We start from the raw sequence: 10,691 nt of genomic DNA, 5'->3' as shown, positions 1-10,691 counted from the left end.
GTCAGGGGTCCTCCAAAATATTTTAAGTCTCACATATGTATTTAGCAAATAAACCCCATATCTTAAAGGTCAATGACTCTCCAAGATATTTTAAATCTCAAATATCTTCTCCTTTGATGTAATCATTAACCTTTATCAATTTCAAATCTTATGGCATCTAATTCAATTCAATGTATTATTTAAATTTGGCTTAAATTTCTTATGACTGGTCAATGATATGATATTTAGCTTAGATTTTTTTAGATGAATAAAAATTCAATAATCTTTTGTCTTTTTTAATTTCTTAATGTATTCATAATTTATTGATTCCAAAATACCTCTAACATTCATAAACCTTATCAAAGTATTTTTGCTTACTATGATAACTTCATTGCATTGTTTCCTTTAATTATCATGAACCTTATCAAAGTATTTTTGCTCACCATAATAATTGGATTACAATGTTTTCCTTTAATCATCATGAATGATCCATATATGATTTCAATATATGATTTCATGAAATGCTATGTCCATTATTTGTAAAAATAATCCATAAATGATTTCTCTATATGCTATGTCAATTGTGTGTAGGAAACCAAATAATCCATAAATGACTTCTCTCTATTGTGTGTAGGAAACATAAAGTTACTCATGTTTAAGAAACAAATAAAAACACGTATAGTAATCAAGTGATTTTTATAACTTATTTTACATAATTGTTAATCTCCTAGTGCTAAATGCTTTACACATTGCCTAGTATATATGTCATCAAAATACAAACATAATTAGTTTTCTAATAATAATTGATGTATAATATTTTTAATGCTTAATAATACTTGTCATTAAAATATATATTTTTAATTTAATATATGTCATCAAAATACAAAAATAATTAGTTATCTAATAATAATTGATGAATAGTATTTTTTTTCCTTAATAATACTTGTCATTAAAATATATATTTTATATAAATTAAAAATAAAGAAACAAATTACAATATGGTGGCGTGTTAGGATACTAATCCATTTTATTAAAATTAATATAAATTAAAAAAAAATCCAAATAAAATAAAAAATCCGTTTATCATTAAAAATAAAGTAGACTAAGTCAAATTGTAATTTTTGTAAGTAACCCAAAAAAAATTCTAAGCATTAAACACAATCCTAATAGACGTACATTGCATTCATGCGGATATCATTCGCTTTACATACCATTTATTTTGAAGTCCTCTATTAATGCATTTGTAATGCCTGTGTAGGGAATGATTTGATGTATTGAACAGTATTTTCTATGAATTAAAAATAATCGTAATGGTAATTACATATTTAGGTAGTTGCATTTGCATTAAGAAACTTCTACGCAATGCCTGTATGTTGGACACAACTTTATTTACGTCTTATTTTATTTTATAAGAAACGTTTCAACCTCACATGTGGGAAAAACATCAAACCTCGGAACTCTTAATTAAAACATGAATTTAAGGATTATCTCACGCATCCACGAGCTCTGGGTGAATTCACTATTCTTAGGAATTTCTTGCAACAATGTAGAGCGTCTTTAAATAAGTAAAAATAGAATGTTAATAAGAATTATATTACAAAGGCCAAAAAAAGGTATTAAAGGAAAGAGTATTATGTTATTAGAGAAAGAGTATTAAGGGTATTATAATGGGCAAAAGAGTGTTAAAAGATTTTTTCAATCGAAAAGCCCTCAATGAAGCAGGATACTAAGATGAATTGGATCAATGATAAATGCTTCTCAGGGTTCTCAAATATTTCTATATTTCTAACCTTGTGAGTTGCCTCTCAAAACCTCTAGATACAATGTTTTACTTTATTTAGAAATATTCTAACATAGTGAGTTGTTTTTCAAAGCCTCTAGACACAATGCAACTCAAAGCCTCTAGACTCTAGACACAATGTTTTACTTTAGAACATTGGGATGAATCGTTATTTTTCTAGTTATTGCATTTGAGCTTTACCTCTAACATATCCTAGAATATTTGGATGAATCATCATTTTTTTTACTTATTGCACTTGAGTTTTTCCTTCCTAACAAACAAATTATGTAATAGATGCCAAAATGCATTAATAATTTTTAGTAGTGGAAAATATTAAGGACAATATTAAAAAATTGTATCACTCCATTTTCTGAATTCGTTATTTCATTTATATGATTATGAAAATACAGAATAAATCCTATCCACCGACATATAATCGTATCCATCCGCATATAATCTATTAATTAAAGGAAAATTTAAAAGCATATTAGATATTTAAATAGGTTTAAATTGTATAAATTTTTATAAGAGTGGATCATTTTTTTTCCGATTCCCATGGCATTACGCCTTGTTACTCTGATCTGCCCGAATTTTCTTATGACCAAAAATAAATTAAATATAAAAAAATTATTATTCATTAACATAAAATTTTGGGTAGCTTTGCCCATTGCTTAGAATGTGCGCAGACATTCTTATGCTCCAAATGGAATCGAACCCAACCTACCTGTGATTCTTCTAAACAGAAATACATATAAAATTCCATATAGAAAACCTCATTATATGCCTTCAATAATTCAAACAAATATTATGAATCGCCTCATAGCTTCGTTTAGAATTCATTATATCCCTTCAATTATTCAAACAAATATTATGAATTGCCTCATGGTAGACTGTTTATTGAACTAAAGGAGAGAATGGAAGGAAACTTCGCTGGGAGCGGCTGCTTATCGTCGAATCCGTTGTCATTAAGGATGCTTATTGTTGTAGCTTATCCACGACAATACTCACGTTACAAAGTCAACTGTCCTCTCACATGGCTGCACATGCTCTGGTCCGTAATAATGGATGAGTAGCAGACGACAGACAGAAAGAGCAACAAGATATAATATATAACAGATAAGGCAGTGCAGATTATGTCAAACAAAAACAAATGCTTAGATAAGGACTGCAAAATTTACAAACGAAGCTACGGTCTTGCAATACAATTTGAGTTGATTAAAAATCAAGTAATGTTAATTTGACTTTTTAATTTGCTTGAATCATTTTCTTATGCTTTCCTCTATGACAATATGAGCGCTATAAATTCATCTAATCCTCACCAGTTGATAATCGCTTGAAGGTGCTTTCCTTGCGAAATGTGTGTCTAAGTTCGTTAATACAAGAAGAAAAGTAGTTCAAACTTCAAAGCGCAAGATGAGGAGTGAGGTATCTGTTCTTATTAATTCATTTGTTGTTCTGCTGGGAGTTGCTTTAATAACTACAGTGCCATGGTGTGAGGCTGGAGCTCTAAGATATGATTTCTACAAAAGGAGTTGCCCATCGGCTGAGAGCACGGTTGAAGAAGTAGTCAAGAAATACATACAGAAAGATCCAACTCTGGCTGCTCCTCTGCTGAGGATGCACTTTCATGATTGCTTTGTGAGGGTATGTCCTTTTAAAATATATCTGTTGAGCAAATTAATTTGTTGCTAGGAGTAATGTACTGAATATTTTGAATATTTTGTGTCACTGTAGGGTTGCGATGGGTCGGTTCTGTTGAATTCTACAGCAAATAGCACGTCAGAAAAAGCAGGAATCCCTAATCTCTCTCTTCGTGGATTTGAAGTTATAGACGAAGCCAAGGATGAAATAGAGCAAATTTGTCCCGGGGTCGTTTCTTGTGCTGACATCGTTTCACTGGTTGCTAGAGATGCTGTAGTTGCTGCGGTATTATCTGTTTTCCAGTAAATTAGTTATGCTATTTTATTTTATCTTTTATTTTATTATATTTTTAATTTAATTATTAGGAATAGTTGGAATTTTTATAATTTTAATTTAGTTATTAATAATTAGATGAATTATGGAGATTTAACATTTATGAAATAGGTTTAAATATTTAGAATATTGTTTATAAATTAAATATTAATATTTTTTTTTTCAAATTAGTTAATTTTTTTTTAATATTTTTTTTTAATAATTATAAAAAATGTCATATTCACAAATTTGATATTGATAAATTATGGATAAGTTTTAATTTAATTATGAGTAATTATTGTGTGCACTGTAGAGATTACATTTCTATGGAATTTACTAGAATATTCATAGTATTCACAAATCAAACGTGAATGTTTATATTCAAGTTAGTTATTTTATTCTATCCACTTCATCTTAAATGAATTAATTAAAAAAATGAACAAGAACATGTGGTGTTGATAGGTTATGATATTGGCATATGATATTATAAGAGAATCTATTTAACAAGTAAAAAATTTGAATGGTAAAGCTATAAAGTAATTTAAATATCATATTTATTTAAGTTATAATAAAAGAAGTTACTTCTAACCATGTAAATAAATTATTATGTGCAAGGTGTTCAAAATCCTAGGATTCACTTTGTACCACTTTATAAGTGGGAAAAGGGCCTACATATGTGTTAGAGTTCACACTAGACTGGCTTAGTTTCATTTATTCACAAGGAAAAAAATCAAATAAAACTAGTACAATTACATTAAAAATATTAATCTGGTTGATATAGCTTTATAAATAAAACAATAAAAACACATTAAAAATATTAATATTATTGATATAGCCTAAAGCTTTATAAATACAATAAAAACATATTAATACCTTACTAATATATACATTTACTTGATTAACATCTTATTATAAAATGAACCATTTATACATCTTATTGTAAAATCCCACAATTTTACTAACCCTAAAAACATTCCCTACACATTTATATTCTTGAGGTAGTTTATCTACTCTGTCCATCTCTTCCTGTGTATGTCATGAGTAAAAGGGAACATCGGTTGGCCGCGTGCGTTATAGTTATACATTGCAGAGAAGACTAGCCATAGTCTGTAATTACAGGGTGTCAAAATATTTATATTTGCAACTGGATGGCAATTAATAAGTGGCTGTTGATATCTATGCAGAATAAAGGACCGTTCTGGCGAGTGAAAACAGGTCGCAGGGACGGAAGGATATCTAATGCAAGCGAGGTTTTGATAAACGTCCCTTCGCCCTTTTTTAACTTCTCCCAGCTTAAAGCCTCTTTTGCCAGCAAAGGGCTCAGCGTTAAAGACTTAGTTGTTCTATCTGGTACCTCTCGATCTAAGTCTCCATCTAAATATATGAAAATATAATGCAACATCTCTTTACATATATAACATAAATCTCCAGTTCATCTGGCAATTCTGCAACTATACCTAATAAATTAGGTCTTGATCTTGTACTGCTGCAGGTGGGCATACTATCGGAATTGGGCACTGCAATCTGGTCAGCAGGAGACTCTACAACTTCACTGGGAAAGGCGACATGGATCCTTCCCTGCACAAGTCCTACGCGGAGCAACTCAAGACTAAGTGCACAAGTTTAACGGACACTACAACCCCATTGCCAATGGATCCTGGGAGCCCCCTCACGTTCGACAGCGATTATTTCAGTAATCTGAAATCACACAGAGGGCTCTTCCAATCAGATGCTGCGCTTCTCACAGACTCTACTTCAGAAAAGATTGTTGAGAAGCAGTTAAAGGAGGAGAGCTTTTTTGACAATTTCAAAAACTCAATTCAGCGGATGGGAGAAATTGGGGTTCTGACAGGGAGTGCCGGGGAAATCAGAAAGCATTGCGCCTTTGTAAACTGAGGAACGCAACCGCTCCCTCTGATTCCAATATAATTTTTTGTTGTGTTCTGTACATTGCTTCCATATAAATAATTGCTGTCCAATAATCAGTCAATAATTGTTATTATTGAATGGCTGCTCAATAACAGTAAAATGTTATTATTATGTTTTGGATCATTTTATTATTTCAGTACGCAGCTAATACTAAAGGAATTCTCGTCTGGGATACATACATATCTCGATTCTTTCTACGACAGTTTTGAATTCGGTGAAATGGCAACCGGAATGTTTCTAGAAAAACTGATAAAAATTAACAACTTTTCCTGTGTTCTGTGAGGTAAGTTCACTGGCTTGGAGAAATCCATTGAAAATAAGTTCATAATCGGCTTGAAGGAAGCTATTGAATATAAGTTCATAATCTGCTCATTGCAATAGTAGAACTTTATAAGTTCAGTAAATATACTGCGAACATATACATAGATGGACTTTGTCATAAGAAAATAACATATTACATTCAACAATATTTTTCAACAATATATGGGCTGTGAAATTTTTACGGGCTCACAATCTGCGACGGAACAAAACCTTTAAATGTTCTGTAAATATTGTAAAAGACATTCTCTATTGTGATTAATGGCGTGTTAATCTTGCAACAAATAAATGTTGCTGGACAGTAAACGAAAATGGTGTCTATGTGTGCACAGTGAGGTTTGTTTCTCTTATTCTACCCGGGTTCAGTATCCAGTGCCGTCGGTTACCGTACCCAGTAAACAAAACCATTTTCGTCAACAGACATCTGTCGCACTGGATGCAGAACCTATTTGGGACTTGTTATTACTGCGTTTCCAAAAAGGTTGACTTTCTGTTATTTCGATGCGTTGATTCTCAGTGGTTGTTAATCAGCCAGGAATGTTTATGGGTTTCTCGTAAATTGTATAATGGTAAATATTAAGTATTATGTACTAGTTTAATGATTACTTTAGTGATTTTGATTTTAATTATTGAATATCATTTTATTTTTATTTACGCAAAAAGATAAAAAAAGAATAAGTTAATCATTGACTTAGTATACATACAATATTAACACTTTTAGTTTTTTGATATGCCGCTAAGGAGCTTGCTGAGTGGCTATCTCTGTCATGGCTCCCGTGAAACCATGCAACTATGGACCACAGCTAACATTTCCAAACTCTAAATTTCATGGAGTAAATTGTTAAGTGTGAAGCCAAATTCATGCAGGATTATAGATCCTTCTATACCACCATTACTTTCTAGATCTTTCTAGATCTCCACACCGCCATTAGTTTCTAGCTCATTCCACATCTCCATCTGAATCACATTCAGGAATCTAGATCCTTCTTCTGCCTCTATAAATTTGTAATTTCTCTGGCCAAGGAAAGCAAGCCAAGGCCCAAGTCTATTATGTAATGCAAAGTAATTTCTGTTCTCTAGTGATCTTTTTATCTATTCCACTGTTTCTGATAGAGTAATCTTGTTGTTTCTCCATTTGTCTGTGAATTATTCTCTACTATTGCCATCTAACTCTCTGAGTATAAATCCACTGTGTGTTATGTATGTTCTGATCTAACAACTGGTATCAGAACCAGGGTCAAATATCCATTGTGCAAGCTGCTTAATGCAAGAAAAACAAGGTCGTGGATGCTCTGATCTAACAACTGGTATCAGAACCAGGGTCAAATATCCATTGTGCAAGCTGCTTAATGCAAGAAAAACAAGGTCGTAGATCTATGTTGAAATGTGTTGTTGGAGTTTGAAACATGGAGATCCGTAGAGTTTGGAGTTGAAACGTGGTGTTTCGTAAGTTTTTTTTCACATCAAGTTTGCACGTATACGTGAAGTTTTTTCTCAAACCAACATATATATGTATGAAATGTGAAAAGGTTAAAACATTATATATGTTTTTATATTTATTATGAAGCATATATAATTATATGTTGGAATTTGGAAAAGTGTATTTTAAAAGGAGCAGGAATTTTGAAAAGGGTATTTTAAAAGGAGGAAGGTCATTATTACTAAATTTTAAAAAGTAATAATTAAAGTTTTATTTTTAAGTGGAATTTTTTGTGTTTTGGGACGTGAATTTGATTGAAAATGGAGACAGTAGTTACAGATATGGAGAAGTTGAGCGGGGCTAATTTTTCCCTATGGAAATCACAAATGGAGGATACACTGATTTTAAAGGATCAGTATTTGTTGATTGAGGGCACAACAAAGAAACCATCATCGATGACAAATGAAGAGAGGAATAAGCTAGATAGAAAGGTGATTACAACAATCCGCCAATATTTAGCAAAGAATGTTTATTTCAATGTGTCTGGAGAAAAGACGGCTGATGAATTATGGAAGAAGCTCCATGATCTATATGAGAAAAACAGGGCATCAAACAAAGTGTTCTTGATGAAGAAGCTTTATAATCTCAAATGAAGGAGGGTGCTATAGTTGCTAAGCACTTGAATGCATTTAATATTACTACTAATCAGCTTGCCTCTCTTGAAATCATTTTAGATAATAAAATTAGAGCCATATTGTTGCTGTGTTCTATGCCAGACAGTTGGGAAAATTTAATTGTAGCTATGAGCACTTTAGCAACTATAGGGACTCTAAAGTTTGAAGATGTCAGCAGCAGTTTAATGAATGAGGAGCTGCAACGCAAGTCAATTGCGGAAAACCAGGGAGGAGAGACTCTAGTTGTAGCTGATCGTGGTAGGAGAATGGATTGAGGCCGACAAAGGCGATGAAGATCGAGAGGCCGATCAAAATCAAGGAGAGGCAGAATCATCTGCTTTCATTGTGGCAAACCCGGGCACATGAAGAAATAGTGTCGATTCTGGAAGAAATGACAAAAGGATCAGAGACCGTCCAGTATAAATCACAAGTCATCCGGCACAAATGAAGGTGAGACCACTGTTGTAGCCACAGATGGTGATGTGTTGTTTACTGTTTCAGTAGAGGATGCATGTGTATATACATTTAGCAGTAGCTTTGATTGGATCCTTGACTCTAGGGCATCTCACCATGTAACACCATGCAAAGATAGTTTTGTTTCATATAATCCTAGTGATTATGGTAGAGTGCATTTTGGGAATAATCATTTTTGCAGTATTGTTGGAGTACGAGATGTCTAGGTCAATATGAAAGATGGATAAGATATATTGTTGAAACAGGTCAGGCATATACCAGAAATGCGCATGAGTTTAATCTCTATGGGACGACTAGATGATGAAGGCTATTCGACAAGCCTTGAAAAAGGAGGCTAGAAAATTAGCAAAGGTGCATTGGTCATGGCCAAAGGACGCAAGACAGAAACATTATACACATTGAAGAAACTGATAGGAAAATCAGATTTGGTTGCTATCACAAAGGAAGGAAATTCAACAAATTTGTGGCATAAGCGTTCGAGTCACATGAGTGAGAAGGGCTTAAAAATCCTTGTTGGTAAAAATTTATTACCAGGTTTGAAATCCTACAATCTTGATCTTTGTGAGCATTGTATATACGTGTTGATGCCCCGAAAATCGTTGCATCAACATTGGGGGATAACCACCCGGTCCAGACCTTAATACAACTCCTTTTCCGTTTGGGATGCTGGCTTTGACTGGATATAATGGGACCAGTTTCCCAATAATGAATAAAAATGGGATGGATGAGTGATCGGTTTTCTAATAAATGATAATGAGTGGATGACTTAATCTAAAAGCGAAAATACAAATGACTATTCTATCCCGGGAAGCTTCTATTCTTTCAAGTGTAACGCTTGATGATCTATGTTCATCAATAGGCATATAGATGACTCTACTCAATAAACATAGACATTCATTTACTTAATGATTGCTTTGTTCAAATAGTTGAACAAAGTAATTAATAAAACATTGTTACACTTATCCTTTTATATTACCGATACATGTATGATTAAAAGAAAAACATGTTGTAAACATCCAGTGGTGGAAAGTATAAAAAATGCTGTTAAAAACACATGCATATATCTGATAATAGCAAGAGTGATCAAATAACAATTCACATAAAAAGAATGAACTCAGACATAGATAGTAGTACCATATGAGCTGCAAATCATTCCCAACATCAGTCGCTATTTGAATTCCTTCTTCCGACTCAGAAATACTTTTAAATAGAGGCAGTAGTGCACATCCACATAAAAGCTTCGTTATCAAAATTAGAATAATTGGCTCAGTCTTTATAAAAAAATATACCTGAAGTACAATAGTGCAACTTCAGGTTTAAGTCATATACAAAAACTTACGACCCTTTCCAATGCATTGAAAGGGTCTATAAATACTTGATTAAAACTAACTAACTATAAAATTAAAATGCTACTTAATTGGTACAACTTGATCTGGAGTATCTTCCTCATAGCAATCTGGTAGTCGACAGCATGATTCATCACTCTGGCTGTTTTTCTTTCGACCTGAGTTGGCATATTGCTAGCATTGGTTCCACTTCTTGAGGGTGGCTGAGACGAGAATTGAGTTGAGCAGCATAGGTGGCATCTTGTATATCGGGAATGGTACACCCGATTGCATCTGTTAGGCACTTGAGGGCGGCTCTCTGGCTGTATGGTTTTACTAGGAACAACCAATAGGTGTCCCAAGTTAAACCGTTAATACCTGCGATCAACCTCCCATTCTTTTCCAGCGCTTGATAACATGACTGCTCCAATGTTTTAGCCGATAGTAATTTACCTGGTGTACATTGAGAGATCATATTAGATAAGTAGAGAGTATCATTAGTTAACTCAACCAAATTACTTGTGGTTAATTTGCATCTAGAAACTGCTCTCTCTGCCTTCATTAACTGGGACTGCCATTCCATAAATAGGATTTCTTTATGGGATTCTAAGATTTTTGGCAAATTAGCTGCCTGTCCCTCATCAGTGTCCTGCCAATCAAGAAAATTTGTCAAGGTCTCATTGGCCTGCTGTAAGTATGTTCTAGCATCAACTGATTTATCGATTATTGATGTTGTTATGTCACATAGGGGTTCTGCTTGAGTAATTTTCTGACATAATAGTCTTATTTGTGTTACCAATGCCTTGTTAATCTGTAGTTCTTCTGCTCTGAACTCGGCA

At 33.0% G+C, this 10,691-nt stretch overlaps 1 protein-coding gene across 1 annotated transcript; it reads left to right on the top strand.

Annotated features, from left to right (window-relative positions):
* The first annotated feature begins 3,172 nt into the window (after positions 1 to 3,172).
* Positions 3,173 to 5,608, top strand: LOC149202295 (peroxidase 27-like). The gene is made up of 4 exons (XM_089399935.1): positions 3,173 to 3,403; positions 3,494 to 3,685; positions 4,897 to 5,062; positions 5,205 to 5,608. The coding sequence occupies exons 1-4, from the start codon at positions 3,173 to 3,175 to the stop codon at positions 5,606 to 5,608; spliced, it is 993 nt and encodes a 330-aa protein (XP_089256061.1).
* The last annotated feature ends 5,083 nt before the right edge of the window (positions 5,609 to 10,691 follow it).

Source organism: Pinus tabuliformis, chromosome 2_1, assembly GCF_031772625.1.
Source record: "Pinus tabuliformis cultivar Carrire ecotype Pingquan chromosome 2_1, CPIR1, whole genome shotgun sequence".
In the NCBI taxonomy this organism is placed as follows: domain Eukaryota; kingdom Viridiplantae; phylum Streptophyta; class Pinopsida; order Pinales; family Pinaceae; genus Pinus; species Pinus tabuliformis.
The sequence above is the reverse complement of the archived record's forward strand: the minus strand, read 5'-3'. Positions and strand labels throughout refer to the sequence as shown.

What these genes read in the sequence shown, in the direction of transcription:
- LOC149202295 (XM_089399935.1), top strand. Translation starts at nt 3,173, where the DNA reads ATGAGGAGTGAGGTATCTGTTCTTATTAATTCATTTGTTGTTCTGCTG. An exon ending in TTCATGATTGCTTTGTGAGG is followed by an intron (nt 3,404 to 3,493) that starts GTATGTCCTTTT and finishes GTGTCACTGTAG; the next exon opens with GGTTGCGATGGGTCGGTTCT. An exon ending in GAGATGCTGTAGTTGCTGCG is followed by an intron (nt 3,686 to 4,896) that starts GTATTATCTGTT and finishes ATATCTATGCAG; the next exon opens with AATAAAGGACCGTTCTGGCG.